This window comes from Salvia hispanica, chromosome 4, assembly GCF_023119035.1.
Source record: "Salvia hispanica cultivar TCC Black 2014 chromosome 4, UniMelb_Shisp_WGS_1.0, whole genome shotgun sequence".
In the NCBI taxonomy this organism is placed as follows: domain Eukaryota; kingdom Viridiplantae; phylum Streptophyta; class Magnoliopsida; order Lamiales; family Lamiaceae; genus Salvia; species Salvia hispanica.
The window spans coordinates 31,609,038-31,626,585 of record NC_062968.1 but is presented as its reverse complement, the minus strand read 5'-3'; the positions used below and the strand labels follow the sequence as shown (position 1 = coordinate 31,626,585).

The following is a 17,548-nucleotide window of genomic DNA, read 5'->3' as shown; positions in this document are numbered from 1 at the left end:
GTGCAGAGATCGCACCTCCTACGCCAATGCTTTTCTTATGCTCCACTCTTCAATATAACAATAATAAAGTGTTAATTTTATCATTAATTGGGCATGAAGAAATTGATAAAATAATTCTGTCATTTTTCTAGTGTCATGGATCATAATTCACATGCAAACACAAACTCTACATAAGCTATTATTGTACCTTAACTGGGAAGGTTTAGCTTCACGAAATATGGCTGTGTGTGTGTGAGGAGACAATCACACAATTGCAAAATCGCCCAATCAATTAGATTCCATTACATAAGCTATAGTACTATTTTTATTCTTGACTTAATGTTTCAATGACTACTGCTGGTTATATTGATATCTATCTAGTTAACAATTTCAATTCTCTGGTTCGTAATTGATAGAAATCTACGCAATATATCTATTATTTGTTTCTTTATTATAAATTGTTTTCCCTTGGACTAGGAAAAACGTGAAATTGCACTTTATATTGCTACCAACGGGTCGCAGCGCAGTTAGCAGCGCAGAGCTGTGGTGACCATGAGGTCACGAGTTCAACCCCCGCCACCACTGGGAGACTTTCGGCCTTAATCCACAAGTCCGGTCGAGCAGGATTAGTCGGATTCCGCCAAAAAGACGAGTTCGGTACATCTGTGTTTACAACAAAAAAAAGAGCGTTATATTACTAACTCAATATTTAATTGCGAACTACAGTTAAATAATAGCCCTTAGATATTTAAATTTAGGGCTTAGATCATCAGTCCCGGAATGTCAATACGATCAACAAAAAACTTCAATAAGGGTATTAATGTCAATTTACAATAAATTAGTTGTAACTAACTTTTGAAAAATATCACATAACTTTAAAGCGCATATAACTTTCTCGATTTAAATTATTTTTTCGCACAATGTATATCAAATTAAAGATAATTTCATAAGAATTCTAACGAGATATCACTTGCATAGGCTCCGATGTGAAAATTTGAAAAAAAATTCAAAAATTTTCAATTTTTTCGTATAGCAACAAATGTTAGCATATTATATAAAATATGTGAATATAACACATGTAAAATGTCATTCTTAAAACAATGTGTTGACATAAGCAATTTGTTAAATTCTCAAAGCATTGTGGTGATATTTTCAAAACACTATATTGACATTTTCATTCAAAACCCTAATTTTGTACTCCCTCCATTTCACTATAGTTGAGGCAGAACTTTTGGGCACGGAGTCTAAGAATGGGATGTTGGGTGTGTTAAATAAATAGATAAAAAAAGTAAGAGAGAGGTAAAGGTAGAGAGAATAAAGTATAAAGTAAATAAATATGGAGAATAAAGTAAGAGAGAGTAAAGTAAGAAAGAGAAAAAAGTTACCATATATGGAAAAATGACTCAACTATAGTGAAACGGACGGAGTAAGTTTTTTTTTATCTTTTTCGATTTAATTAATAAAAATGAAAATTACATGTGGCAAATTTTAGACCACTAGATTTCTAAACTCCCGTGATCTTAAATTGGTTGTAGTTAACAATTAAAAAGTGAGTTAGCAATTGATCACTCCTCTATATTAATATCTTAATAATTTTTAAAAATTTCAATTAGTTTGAGGATTTAGAGGGAGAACTAAACAATAAATCTCTTTCACCATACCATCATATATCTCATTTTATTTGTAATTCCAAGAAGAGAATGCGGTGGATATTTATTCAAATCTCACTTTAAGGTGACCATATCAAAATTCATCATATTAAACAATTTATAGATAATTATTGTGTAGAAATTTAGAAATCATTTGAAAAGCTATTGGTTGAGATTTGACGTATCAAACTACTTAATAAATAAAGACAATCACATACACTAGCAATTTGACGGTTCGATTAGAAAAGGAATATATATTCATATATTGAGAAGAACATGAGTGATGGTTATTTTGCAAGATTATCAAAATTTAAAATTCGAATTTTCAAGTCATTTTTATAAGAAACAAAAAGAAGGTCGTCATCACTGGATTATATTATTGCAGTACGAGTTTCCATATTAAAACATGTGGAAACCTATATTCCACAAGTCATACATTTTTGAGAGGCAAATAGTGGAAAGAAAAAGGCAAAAAAGGTGAAAATGAAAATACAGTGGGAATGGTATAGAGATATTTAAGACTCTCGAATTTATTAAATTATATATTTCTTATAATGTGATATATATTGATAACTAATCTAATTTGGTATATAAAAATATCAAAATCAACAGTTCAACAATTTCATTTTCAACAGTTGTTTTATTTGTAATTATTGTGCCCACTGCCCCAGTCATATTCAGAATCAACACCTGCCTTTCTTTTGCACTGCCTAATATTTAATAAAGAGGGGATATATGCTTAAATAGTGATATTAATAAATGCATTTAATTAAATTCAAAACATTCAATTATACAGTCATAAAATCGTTAATTAAAGTTTAATTAGTGTTTTCTTAAATCCAAAAACTAGCGAAACAAACACAATACGACAATAAACAAAATATATATGCACATGTAAAATATGAAAATATGATAAATTTGTACACAACTGTGGAATTAGGCATATATGTGTGTGTTGGGAAAAACAAACTTATTTGGACAATTATAATTGTAAAATAACATGTGCATTGTCTAATTGTCCCAATTTGTAAAATAAATTATCTACCTAGATGGAGTATTATTTTTGGATAATGAAAATCAAACAAATAGTAAGATCTTTGTAATCTATTGCGGAATCTTCCAAATTACGATTAACTTTTATAAGCAAGGTTTGGCCACCAAGTTGTCTACTCACAAAAAAATCTAATAATGTTTTGCATGTAAAGCTAAGGTTTCTCACATTTCTAAAAGACCCACATGAAAAAAAAAATCTGTTTAAACCATCTAAAAGTGGAAAATCCTACTTCCAAATAAAGTACTGTATACAAAATGGCAAAACGCAATTTAATTAGTATGAAATGTTGTAAATGTGTATGTGTATCAACTTCTAAGAAAAACAACAAAAACCTTTAAAATGTCAACAAAATAGATGGAAAAGGGAAGTTTGAATCTAACTTTAACTTTGATTGACTCAGTTCTAAACAAGTTGATTTATATTAAATGAGAGTTGTTGATATATCTTCAACTTGCTGCATTTTTTTAAATATTTTTTACGTTTCTCTTCAATATTATTGGAAAATATCTAAGCATCTTTAATTTTTTATCAGTTGATAACTAGGTGGAAATAGTAATTAAGTAAGTATTATGGACTATTTAAGATTAGATCACGATGTATTGATTAATGCGAAATCATGTCATTTCCTTTTCTCTTTTTTTCCCCCAATTTGTTAATTCTGATGGCGATTGCAACCAATTTTTTTTTCCTCATTGTAAATCAGTAAATGTCAAATGATTGATTTTATTATATTTTGAAAGGTACACGTGATTAATTTGTGTACGTGAATCATGTGAGTTGTGGACCGGTAATTAAATTTGATAATATTCCATAAAAATATTCATAATTGTTGTAGAAAGTCGAGGCGTTTACGTTTAGTAAATATTCTTACATTTTTTACACTAATACAATTGCGTAAAAAAATGTATACTACACTTGTTTAAGAAGAAGTTATACGTTTCAATGTAAATATTAAAATATTTAAAAGGGGTGTAGTCGATTGACATATGACTCATCCATTCTTAATTAAATGATTAGAGTAGTGGCTAAGCCATGTTGGAGGGGGGATGTGGCATGGCACCCCATCATTTTTTCAACTACAACTTACATGTGATTTCAGTGGTGCAGTTGATTGTGGGTTTATGCATTATAATGTCTATATTGTGTTTCTCTTTGATTTCTATTTTTTGGAACATAATTTCTATTTATTTTAGTTTACACGATTTAAAATATTTGGCACTTCATAATCCATCATTATGCTTATAATAAATATTAAAAAAATGGTGCTATTCTATTTGTTAAAATTGACTATATTTTTCTATGGTGGACATTTAAACATTATCAAAAATTCTTTTTCATTCATCATACTTACGTAAAAATTTAAAATATTATTATCTCGAGCTTCCAACGTCACCTACATTGAATAACCCTATAACTATTAATCATGACTTGGGCCTCCCATTCTAAAAATCATGGCTTCATCACTGGTCAGGGGATCGATCCCTGCTTTTGGGTATGGAGCAAATTTAAATCCTTGAGCCAGTTGTCCCATTTATTTAGGTGCCTATAAATTAGCGTGAGGAATAGTCACTCGGCAGGAGGTGCCTACAAATCAGCGCGGAGAACCATCACTGGGCCCGCCGGTGGATACCCTTGATAACTACCAACAAAAAAATATTAAAATATTTATAAATTCAATTACCTCTCTAAAATGAATAATGTTTTTATTTTGGATCTACCATGAAATCAAACGTATATTTTATTTTGAGCTCCTCTAATAATCTGTCCATCAACACTGCCAAATATGTCTATATAGATCAAAGATCGATCATATAATTTAATTAGAAATAAATTTAAAAAATTAGAACCCAAACAAGCACAAAAAATCATTAGCCATAAATAAATCGGAAACCGTTGTAGTTATGTCCACGGCTAGAATGGTTTCCAATTTTTCGGGCGATCGATGAGTTTTTTTAGCATTGAAATTTTGATATAATCAAAATAAAGTTAATAAACCATATGACCTATTAGTCTCTAGAAAATCAGAAATGGGATACATGTTTCTATAGTCCATTAACCTCGAAAGGCAAATGATAATATATACTCAGTTACCAAATTCATTGGGAAGGAGAAGGATCTTCGTGAATTAGATTCCTCTTGTTCCTGTTTAGTCCCCTCCATTTCGCAAATTAATTCTATTTCTACATCTCTTCAATGATGGGAGGTTTCATTTAGTTTCTTAGTAAGAATGGGTGAAAATTCTGCCTTAATAATAGACCATGTGTAATAAATAGATTCGAGGCAAATTTTTCAATTCAGATACAAAGTGTAGGGTACATTAGATTGAAAATAGAATAAGTACTACTCCTATAAAAGTTACTTAAAAAGTATGAACATTTAATAAATTTAATATCCCTGAACTTTAAATTTGATCATGCCATTTGGAGTACTAGTCCATTTGGTTAGATTTATAATAGTGTTTTATAGATTTAGCATTTACTATAGACGAAATACCAATGCGGGTAAATAATAAAGTGAACTTTAGTTAATGGAGTAGAATATTTTTCTTCCATCCAATAAGTTATACATTTGAGTGACCATGATCATATCATATGAATAAATTAAAAACTATTATTGATTTTCTAAAAGAAGAAACTATATGTGACCTCTAATTCATCATGGTTTTGAGAAAAAAAATTATTGTTCCTATTACTATAAAAGTGACTATTCTTATAATTAAAAATAATTATGTTGAAAATGACTGCTATTATGAAATAAAAATTAAAGCATGTTCTAATAAATAATAATAATTTAAAACTACTGTTGCAAAAATGATATTGTTCCAAATGTGACTGTTTAAATATACAAATGATTTTCTTTTATTAAATGAACGAGATTATTTGACCAGCACTCCCACGAGCGCGACCCAAATCTAAATAGATACGCAGAAAATTCGATTTTATTGGTGATACTGATTGTTGATATCCAAGTATTTTAGATATTTTTACTCGTTTTGAAATTAAACTAACAAATTATATGAATTATTGTTTCATTTCTGTGACAGTCTTTGACGAAACCTAATTTTAGGAACTAGTAGCATCCTTTCCGTCTTTAAGATAAATCCTTAATTCAGAACGTCTAGCGATATTTTTAAAATCCAGGGACTATGGACGATATAAACACATAGTCCACGAACCATTCTTATAATTCACTCAAAAAACTAAGGTTTTGTTATCTTATATCAACAATTGCCTTAGTAATATTTTCTTAATACTATTAACATTAGAAAATAAGAGAATCTGAACGGAAAATATCTCGACTTTGCTACGATTTTGTGGTACAAATTGTGCTTTATTTTGTACTGTTGTTTTTAAATGAAAGAAAGCAAGGTCATTGGTCGACCAGGTACAAACACGGATAATGTCAGCTAAGAGCACCCGCAATGGTACTTAGGCCAGCAATAGGCCAGCAATAGGCCAGCCATTCTCTCCCCTGCCACGTCAGCAACACTAAAAAATCCACCTGCCACATCAGCCATAGGCCAGCCGCAATAAAAATAATTCAAAATATACTACATTTACGGAATTAAAATTACGATTAAATTACGGAATTAAATTTTCGACACATATACGGGAAAATTCATTAATTGCATTTAAAAAAGTTACATAGATAAAAAAAAATCCGGGCTTCCACACACGAGCCACCGCCCCACTCTACTCCTCACTAATTTATTAAAAAAATACATAAAAAATGTTAGTATGCCTTGAATTTGTGTTAGTTTGCCGCTAGCCGAACGGGGGTCTCGCTATGACATGTTTCTGTTTTAGGTCTTAATTTTGTATTGGGCTAGTTGTTGTTGTCCATCGCTGGATGTTGCTCTTGTACAGAAATTTAGAGATAGAGAAAATCGCGTTTATATAGTTTTTCAAAAATTTAAAAGAATTAAATTTTTTTAAAAAAAAGAATTAAAAAAAAATTAAAAAAAAAGAATTAAAAAAAAACAAAATTCGGCGCTGCCGATCGGGGCTGTACGCCACAATGGCGGGCCAGCGCCGAGCGATCGGCCAGCCCACGCCGATCGGCTCGCCGATTTCGCTCTCGCCGACTGCAATGGTTCGGCTAGCCGATCGGCCAGCGCGACGAATCGGCTAGCTAGTCGCTAGCCGACCATTGCGGATGCTCTAATACAAACTTATTGGACCAAAGTTAAAAGTCACGGTTTCATAGCCTAAGCAATCACTTTTTCTTTTCTTTTTTTAATTAGTGATTTACCAAGTTGAAGATATAAAAAAGTTGATTGCTTGAAGTGTACTCCACCATTTACTAATGTAAAATGCATAAATTTGTTAAAGTAAATATGATTTTGGTGAGTTTTATAGATTTTTTTTAGCAAAACAATTTATGCATGCATTTTGCTTATGGCTTGAGTTGACTCCATGTTTGTGGTCAATCTTTTCAAAGCTCATTCTTAAATCTTAATGGTACCGTGATACTAGAATTGAATTATGTTCATTTAATTGGTACAATAAAGTACTAGAATAAAAATGCAAAAAAAATATATTAAAAAATCATTTCATTTATATCAACATTCTATTCCATTTAATCATACCAACGACCTTAATCTGTTTCTCATCATATTAATCCATTGGGATTTGGGAGTCGGTTGCGCACCCATTGTTTTCACTTGTCCCGACATTAGTATTATATGGAAATTTTATCAGTTATACACACCTATCTTTCTACAGCCCATTTCTTTCTTTAATGGGCTTTCTTTATGTTCCTTTTTATATTACTAGTTGGGTAGTTGGAATCCTTTCTTACTAAACTCTAACCCCTGTACTTAATAAAAAGTCTTTCATTTGGGCTTTGTTTATGTTCTTTCTTTTATTAGTTGGGTTGTTGGGATCTTTATCTCACCTATACATTTTGTTGAATCTATAACTAAGTTTAAGTTTAAATAGATCTTTTGTTGAATCTTGATGCATTTGAAAATTGATGGCTAGTCTTGTGCTTTTCAAACATGTACACAACAATTTTTTAAAGTGGGAACATTTAATTATGGAGGAGGGGGTGTGTTAATTGTTATATTGGTAACTCTTTCCTAAGTTGCTAATTACAACTAAATAATAGGCATTAGATTTTTAAATTAGAGGTGAGATCATTCAACCCTTGAGTATTAAATATCAATAGGGGTATTAATATCAATTAACTACAAAATAAGTTATAACTAACTTTTAAAAGAAATCCTAAACCTTTAAATTCATATAACATATATCAAATTAAAGATAATTTTATAAGGATTCCAACGATATCCTACATGCATATGTTCCGACGTTAAAATTTGAAAAAAAATTCAAAATTTTTTAATTTTTTCATACAGCATAAATATCAACATACTATATAAAATATGTCAATATAATACATGTAGAATGTCAATATAAGCAATGTGTTAACATTCTTAAAGCATTGTGTTGATATTTTCGAAACACTATATTGACATTTTCATCCAAAACTCTAATTTGGAGTTTTTTTTTTATCCTTTTCGATTTAATTAATAAAAACAAAAAATTACACGTGGTAAATTGTAGACCACGCGTTTTCTAAAATCTTATGACCTTAAATTAGTTATAAGGGGAGTGTTATATTGCTAACTCAATACCTAATTGCTAACTACAACTAAATAATAGCCATTAGATATTCAAATTAAGGGCCTAGATCATCAACCAAGAAATATCAATACGATAAAAAAAACGTCAATAAAGCCATAGGATTAATTCCATAAAATATCAATAGGGGTATTAATGCCAATTAACTACATGTTTAGTTATAACTAACTTTTAAAAGAAATCCCAAAGCTTTAAATTCATATAACATATATCAAATTAAAGATAATTTTATAAGGGTTCCAACGATATCATATATGCATATGTTCCGACGTCAAAATTTGAAAAAAAAATAATTTTTTTTTAATTTTTTCGTAGAAAGCAGAAATGTCAACATACTATATAAAATATGTCAATATAATACATGTAGAATGTCAATATAAGCAATGGGTTAATATTCTTAAAGCATCGTGTTGACATTCTCAAAGCATTGTGTTGATATTTCCAAATCACTATATTGACATTTACATCTAAAACCCTAATTTGACATTTTTTTAATCTTTTTTTATTTTATTAATAAAAACGAAAATTACACGTGGTAAATTGTAAACCATACGTTTTCTAAAATCCTATGACCTTAAATTAGTTGTAGTTAGCAATTAAATGATGAGTTAGCAATTGATCACTCCCCATAATTAGCAATTAAATAATGAGTTAACAATTGATCACTCCCATATGGACATATGGAGGAGGGAGGAGGGAGGAGAGTGTATATTTTCTTAGAGGCATATATAAAATGTCTAATGCATTAATTTTCAGACTCTATAATTCGAGATGTGATTTCTGGTCCACAATCAATTAATGCACCAGAATCGTATCCAATTATAAATTATTGAATTATTGTAACGTTGTGATACAATTAGATAATTGTAGAATGCTATTCCCATCTACAAGAGTTCACACGTTTTTCCTTTTATTAGTTGCAATCACATGCGATCTTTACTTCGATCTTTTATTAGTTTCAACATAAATAATTTGTTAATGTGTGTATATATATATATTTATATCTATTTTATGATTTAAAATAAATGTATTTAGGTAAATTACAGTCAGCAATCCACATAATTAGAGTCCCAATATATGGAATTAAATACAGTAATTTAAAAGCAATTATTTATAAAAGAGGAAAATGAAGTGGGAAAATAGAAAAGAGTTGTAGTGTTGGTTGATATGGGTCCCACACGTTAATCTGACCGCTCACAAACTTGGCTTGTGTTTCCTGCATCATCATCTTCTCCTTCCAATCCACTAATTCACTCATTTCCTTCAAAAATCATTCATGGCTTGGACCACCAAGCATCGCCTTGCCCCTAAATCCTCAAAACTATCCGCCTCTCGTGAGTCTAGGCTCCGCCGCACAAAGCGCAAGCTCTCCTATATCTTTTGTGGCGCTTTCCGTTACAAGTCAACCCTTCAGGTCTGCTTTTTTTTTTTTTTTTTTTTGAAAATTTCTTTAAGAAAGTATAAATGAATAGCCTTCTAATTGCTATTCTCTTCTATCTATGCTGTTTTTCTGATTGAGCGAACTGCTTAGAGTGAGGTGCTTTGACCTTTTTTATTTGTTCAGTTGTGTGATTTGTGCTGAATAGATTATTGAAATACCATGTATTACTATCAACTGATTTTTTTTTTGTGATCGGAAAGTTTTTGCTCCATGATTGATTAGCTTCGATTCTGTTCCGCAGAGGTTAATTTTGTTGATCAAGAGGTTAAGGGATAATTTAGGGGTTTGGAAGCTAAATAGACTAACAAACAACTTTTGAAATTGTGAATATACTTTTGTTATATATGAGAGAGTTGAAGCTATTGGTGAAAAATCAGTTGTTGCAATTTGCATGTAAGGATTTTAGAACTGAACCGAATTTGGAGCTGGTGATGAAAGAATAGGAAATTATTGCTTTCCAGTTTTTAGGTATACAACTGGCTTCAAGATTTTTTCATGTAATGGTGGTATTTGCAATGAGTTTGTTGTTTAATTGCTACTGCTGGATTTTAGTATGGCAGTTAATCATTTTGTTCCTAGGAGCTGGGAGATGGCCCAATCATAACTTCAGTTAGCTACGCTAAAAGCTTAGCACCAGTTGATGCTCAAAACTCAACCGTAGAATCCTCTTCTGTTTTCACGTCAGAAGCTTGGGATACAGTATCCGTATGTGAAAATGGGGACTCATCTGAAAGTACCAGTATCACTGAGGAAGCTTTTCCTGAATCTGGTCCATCCAATGTTCAGTCAAGCAGAGATATCCAAACTCTTCCACAACAGGTATATATGTGTGATTGAATGTATATACATATGGTGGAACATTAATCATGAGAGTGTGGCTTTGTCTGACAGCCTGCTCAAGAATTGGTTTCTGGTAATACAACCAATTACATTGCCGAAGTTATTGATTCCACCGATACATTAACTGAAGACCCGGATTCAGTTTATCCAGGTGATGATCAGTCACAGGGTCTCAGTGTTCAACATGCGTATTCAAATGATATTGTGGAATATAGTCATGATGCTGCTGTGGGCTACAATAGTTCTGATCCAAGCTCTCTTGCTATTATTTCTGATCTGCCACGATCTGAATATCCCGGAAATGACCATGCCCACGTGTCAACAACTTCTAGTTCAGTGTTTCTTGTGTCTGACAGAGACCAGAATTTAATAAATGGAGATCTGCTTCGCCTTGATTTGGTTAGTATCTCTTCCAACTCCTTATCCAGTAGCATTGCTGAAATAAGTAGCCATGAAACTAGACGAAACAGTATGAGGCTATTTTGGGATGCTTTAGCAAGACGCAGCTTAAGAAGGAACATTGATTCGCCGACAATTGTTTTTGCAACTGGTCTGGCTGATGACTTAGGCTCACATGACAGATGGCTTCTTGATTTCAGTGGTGATCTCCATTACTATGGATCCAGTCGTGATCTTGATTCATTCAGTTTAGGACATCACCGCAGACATGAAAGGAGATGGCTTTTGAGATCTGAGGTTAGTTTTTTCCCTTGGTTACTAAATTTATTGAGCTTTCTCGTTTAATTAATTCTTGGACGGTATTTTTCTAATTACGTTTTCCTTTTTTTTCTCATATCAACTGATGTCTTATTCTCTAGATCTATAATGCCTGTGAATTATCGTTCTATCCAATTTCAACCTGGATCACCATGATTGAAATTTTTAATGTATGCTTTTTAGGTGTAAAAAGGTAGTTAATCTTCATCTGAAAGTGGATAATGCTTGTCTTCAGCCTACCTGGAAAAGAAGATATGCATCTTCTGTCTGCAATCATGAAATACCCATTAAAAAAATTTAAAGAAAGATTTTCTGGCCTTATTCCTGATTTAGATCGTGTTACTTAGTAAAGTTTATCAAATACTTACACCCTCATTTGTTTGTTTAGGCCTCAGAAACAATAAGTGATACTGATGAGGAAGACCAACAAACTGCATTATGTGCATCTGGACTTCACCTGGATGGTACATGTTCATGTGACTCGTTCTTTACAGCTGAAGAGTCGAGTAGTCTTGCAAGTATTTCACGAATAATCCTGCTTGCTGAGGCATTATTTGAGGTAGATCCTTGACTTATGGATTCCTACTTTATGTCACCTATTGGTCAATCTTTGATAAGTTGTTTCATTAGTTCAAATTGATTTGAAATTTTTTTGACAACAATTTTGTTGTTTTGGGGTATGTGGAGTTGATAATTAAATGGAGTAACAAACTTTTACCCAATTTGTAAATTTGACCTGACTGTGCCATTGAAATTCATCTTTCTGTTTTCTGCCTATCTGTGCATTTGAAATTTTTATTCCCACGTGATTCTGTGGCAAGCTGAAAAGTTGTTTGATTTCTGTTCCTCAGGTTTTGGATGAAATTCATCATCAGTCTCTGTCACTTTCGCTATCTACTCTCTCACTTCCTGCTCCAGAATCTGTTGTGGATGGATTTCCTCTCAAGTATTACAGAAAATATATAAATGGGGAAAGTGATTCGACTGATGTTCAACAGTAAGTCTTCGTATCTTGTGAAGAAGGCTCGATTTCTAAAGTTCAACTTCTCTTAATCCTGCACACTTATTTCCATAATATGATTAAAATAATGGTGTGCACCTAGTATCCTCTGCTCTAATAATAAAACCAAAACAAACAGAAAAAAAAGTAACTGTGAATAAGAAAGAAGCAGAATAAAAAATGCTACTCATAGTTAAATGAAGATTATGGCATAGCCATGCAGAAGCTGAGAGGGCCGACTTTGAAGTACAAGTGATATCCTCTTTTCCTTGAATAGTTCCTTATGGGCTATTGATCACGATCATTTAGGATACCTACCTGAAAGGACAAGAGAAGCCATCACAGTGCAACAACTGGATTTTGGTGGTCAGCTCAATTTGCAGTTTATTGGATGATCTCAGATTTTATTTTCTCTACCTTGTGTTGATTAATAGCCGGTTAATGTACAGATCTTTTTTGAATTCCCTATGCAACTATAATATATTGTCTTTGTAATTCCAGGTGCTATATTTGCTTAGCCGACTACGAGGAAGGGGACAAATTGAGAGTCCTTCCATGCAATCATGAATTCCACACCCCGTGCATCGATAAATGGCTGAAAGAAGTAAATAGGTACTATTACATTCCCTTATTTTGTGCGTGCCTACGTCTGTGAGTGTGACGATGTCTCACTATTTTGTGTTGGCTGAGCAGGGTATGTCCAGTCTGCAGACACAATGTCTGTGAGGGCAGTGGAGAATGCTCGGTCTCAAACCCACAAGTACATTCACAGTAGAAATGCAACTACAAATATACAAAAACAAGTAAGTTGCTAGGTTTATACCTTCAGGGGCTAACTCGATAAGTTGTATGACTTAAATTTGTAGAATATCAAAATTTAGATGCTGGCATGCTGCTATGTATATATACATCTATATTTGGTTCAAACTATTGCTGGCTCTTAGTGTGTGTGTGTGTGTGTGCTGGCAAAGAAAATGAGTGAGATTCGGTAGTGTTGTATTTTGGGGCCCAATGCTTATACCGAAACACGTATGGAACAAGTCCTTAAAGTTTTAAGGAAAACACACACGATATAATATTATATAGATTGCGTGTGTTTTTATCAATGAGCGTATAATATGCGAAAATTAGTGTTACCTCTATAGTCTAGATTTAGGTTGTTTGCTATTTTCAACTCTAGAGAGTCAACGGTTACCACTTTTGTGATATTAAATAAAAACTATACAAGGAAGCTTAATAAGTAGGGAGTACTATATTTTGTTATAAGATTGGTGGACTTGCAAATTTTCATTACTTGTAGCCGAGTAGGACCCTTGAATTTGTATTACTTCATTTTTTTAACTATCAAACAAAAGATGATTCCTTATTTATCCTTCTAGCCATGATGAGTCAATTTTCCCAGTTTATTGATTTGATGGGAAATATCTTACTACTACTACTACTACTACTAATTAAGCTGTGATTTTGGTGCCAAATCAATGTATTTAGGTGCTAATAACCATTTTAAAAACTACATGGCTGGACAAATTTTATCCAAGAACTATGTGGTTGTGGATGTTGTGCCCCAAAAATTAACATGTGATATTGCAAATGCAATGTTTTAACAAATCTTCACTAATAGTAAAATTAAAAGTAAGAGAATGTATTGATTTCGCATTATATCTCATCGATTGTCTGGTTACTAGTAGCACTATTAAACTGTGGCAATATAATTTCCATGTTGACCTTTTACTTATGACGTTGCTTCTATATCTTAATATCTCCATTGATTAATTTATCATTTCGATCTTTTTGGTAAATGTTTGTTCTTATTCTATTTTGCGGCCCAATGCTCCTTCATAGTTTAAGATTAAAATGAGTATAGATCTAGGTAGGAGCAAATTCTGGGTCAATTTTCCACAAATTCAGTGTAACCATATGTATATCTACAAACAATCTTCCGTACAAAACACACACAATATATTATTCATTGTGCATTGTGATGCTCACACATCGATGAGAGTGTGTATACACTATACACTTGACTACTTGAGTAAACAACTCGTTTCTCAAATAAATAGTGATAGTAGTAATTATTAATTGCAGTTCATTAATTAATTTGGACGAAATCCTAATGTGGCGAAGAAAGAAAGTCAAAATTATCAAGTTGTCTAAATCACATTTAAAAAAAGAAAATTTTAATTCCTTTGTTCTAAATTTATCGATTTGTATTTCTTTTTGAGAGGTTTCGAGTTAAATAATTATTTCCTCACAAAAATCAACCTTTTAAATTTCTTTTAATTTATACATATACTTTTATTCTCTCTTAGTATATTTTGTTCTCTCTTTGTTTAATTTATTAAATATCATTTTTTTAAATCTCATAAATAACATCTTATTTAATTTAAGATGAATGGAGTACTATGTACCGTCAAATTTCAATGCAGTCAATTACTTAGTATTTAAAAATATGCCATTTGCTCCAACACAATTGTTATACTCTAGTTTAAAGAACAATTAATTATAATGTGTGGAGTATATGGAAAAATAAAAGGAGAAATTGAATGGGAATACGTGCAAAATAAAAGAGACATTTTATGATTAGATAGATGGATGCATGGTTGTATTGTATGATTAATTAGTGAAGAAGAGTCACTTTCTTACTATAAAGGGAGAGTCATAATTACATCGCAATTTCTATTTTGCATATTCAGAGACCAAAAGTCAAAAGTTCATAAACACAATTTTCACACTACATAAAGTGTTCCAATTACTTAAATGACCTTCTAACCATAATATGCATCTTTATCCGATGTTTTTATTTTATTTCTGTTTTTTTTACTGTTTTAATCCAATCTATTTGGCTTCTAGAATCAATAGAGTATATAGTGAGTGACTTTAATTCTGCCATAAATTTGAAAATCAAAATATGTACTTGTGCAATTGAATATATTTCAAGTACATTACATAAAGGTTTAAAGGTTTTTGAACTCTGACATCATTGAAAAAAATTAATTAAATTGAGCTAGAAGTAGATTTAATTGATCAATGGATATAGAATATTTCAAATATAAAAATAAATCTAACTAAGAAAAAGTTTAGATTTCGATTATATGAATTTTGACCAGTAAAATTATTTTTTGATTCATAATTATGTTATTTTGGGAAAGTAGATTTAAAGTTTGTGAGAAATATACCAAATTTTGAAGAAAGTTCATGATTTTTAAGGCTATTTTCCTTATATTTTTTTTATGAAACTTCACAATCTCTATTTACTGTAGTATGAACTGTACAAAATAAACTACAATTTTTTTGCAATACTACTAGCAATCTAGCATGCAAACTAGTACTACATAGTAAGAAAAATTTGTACATATGATCATACACCAAGTGTGACAAATCTAGATAATAGAAATTGAGTCAAACCAACAACTTCTTCTTTTAGTTGGCTCAAATATGTTTACGGTTTATCTACCATATCCATCTTCTTTTACATGTATAATTAACAATTATGATTACAAATGGAGGGAAATGTGTGGTCTATCCAAGGAAGACCACCTACTTCACAAATTAGGCAGCAAACCAGAGGGATTCACCCTTTAACTAAATTATGATCAGCAAAATCATAACTTAATTAATTGTAGAAATATATCTTAATTTCCAAATATCCAGGTTTTTGTCTGATAAAATAATTTTATTAAGAAAAAGGTATTATAAATATAATGCCTTTTTAATTATATAATCAGGAATCCTCGTTAGTAGTAAAAACATAAATTAGGGGCCAAAGATAACCTCAAAACTTTCAAATGTTCCGAAAAGGTTTAGTAAGATAACAACATCTAATATTGTCATATAATGGCCCACTCATACTCACATGCTACAATCGAACAAACATACCATATCTGTCCATACAAAATATACAAAACCATTTAATGCGACTTCTAAAGTTTGTACTACGATATTAATTATTTTCACTTTAGTTCTAATATTTTATTTTTTTTAATTTCAGTTATATCCTCCTTTCAGCAATACAACCATCTTTATATCTTTTGTAAATTTAATGTTTAATCTGCTCGAATAACTTACACTATTACATAAAAGTTTTCATAAGTTAGGGTTATTGTCCTCAAATACTAGTAGTAACTTTAAAGTATATTAAGGAAACAAAAATAAAATACGAATAAAAAAGTGGTTATGATTTTAGGACTATATGTTTTCATGATGTGGTGGGTATTATTTTCCTTATTAGAATTAGACTGTTTATAAATTATAAATATGTTATTTTGATAATCAATATATAAATCTACGTACATGGAGTATATATATACAAGTCATAATATTTACTAGTAATATTTAGTCATTAGATCGCAAAAAGTAAATGATTGATGCATTTCACTACTAGTATTTGTAGCATTAATTCGAATTTGATCAAGAATGGAAATTATACTGTATATAATATTTTAATATAATTAATTTTACCATAGGCACGGTGATATGTACTAATATTTCACATTCTCATGAACACATACTTTTCAAAATAATATCCAATAAATATGTGTACATACATGCATAATACACATTTGATCCTCTAAAGTCTAAACCTATACATACATGAATATATAAATAGATGACTAATTAATGACTATGATGGTCAACTAGCTTTAGTAGTAGTACATAAATTTATACACTAACTTACTACTCCCTCCGTCCCATATTTGGAGTCACTTATTGTTATGGCTCGGGTTTTAAGAAAGAGTTGAAGTGTGTAATAAATGAAGTGAGATGATGGAGTGTGTAATAAATGAAGTGAGATGGTAGAGTGTGTAATAAATGAAGTGAGATGGTAGAGTTGGTTGAAGGTGGGTCCCTTTTGACTTTTGATTTTTGTTTTGATTTATTTTAATATAGATAATGGCATTTTTATGTAATTTTGATGAAGAATGAGGTAAAATTGTATGACCAAATATGGAAAATTATAAAAGTGACTCTTAAACTGGGACGGACTTTTATGGCAAAAAGTGACTCTTAATCTGGGACGGAGGGAGTATTTAAAGTATAACAAATTTGGAAACCTTGTACAAAAGAGAAATTTATCATAAATTAATTTTGATGAAGAAATCAAAATAGGAAAATAAAAATAATTAACAAATAAGTCAAAGAGAATTACACATTACCAACATTTGATTAATTTTTTTTATATATAGATTAAAAATAAAGAGTAGGCTAACAAATACATGTACAAAG

At 31.0% G+C, this 17,548-nt stretch overlaps 1 protein-coding gene across 2 annotated transcripts; it reads left to right on the top strand.

Annotated features, from left to right (window-relative positions):
• Positions 1 to 9,514: 9,514 nt before the first annotated feature.
• LOC125223579 (E3 ubiquitin-protein ligase RNF12-B-like) lies at positions 9,515 to 13,268 on the top strand. Of its 2 annotated transcripts, none has more exons than XM_048126784.1 (7): positions 9,515 to 9,741; positions 10,348 to 10,587; positions 10,660 to 11,304; positions 11,714 to 11,884; positions 12,177 to 12,322; positions 12,635 to 12,691; positions 12,827 to 12,919. In XM_048126784.1, exons 1-6 carry the CDS (start codon positions 9,604 to 9,606, stop codon positions 12,645 to 12,647), a joined length of 1,353 nt encoding a protein of 450 aa, XP_047982741.1. In that variant the 5' UTR covers positions 9,515 to 9,603; the 3' UTR covers positions 12,648 to 12,691; positions 12,827 to 12,919. The 2 variants fall into 2 exon arrangements, with proteins under 2 accessions (XP_047982741.1, XP_047982739.1); XM_048126782.1 differs by lacking the exon at positions 12,635 to 12,691 and adding an exon at positions 13,019 to 13,268 and having other exon boundaries at positions 9,524 to 9,741; positions 12,827 to 12,937.
• Positions 13,269 to 17,548: the final 4,280 nt, after the last annotated feature.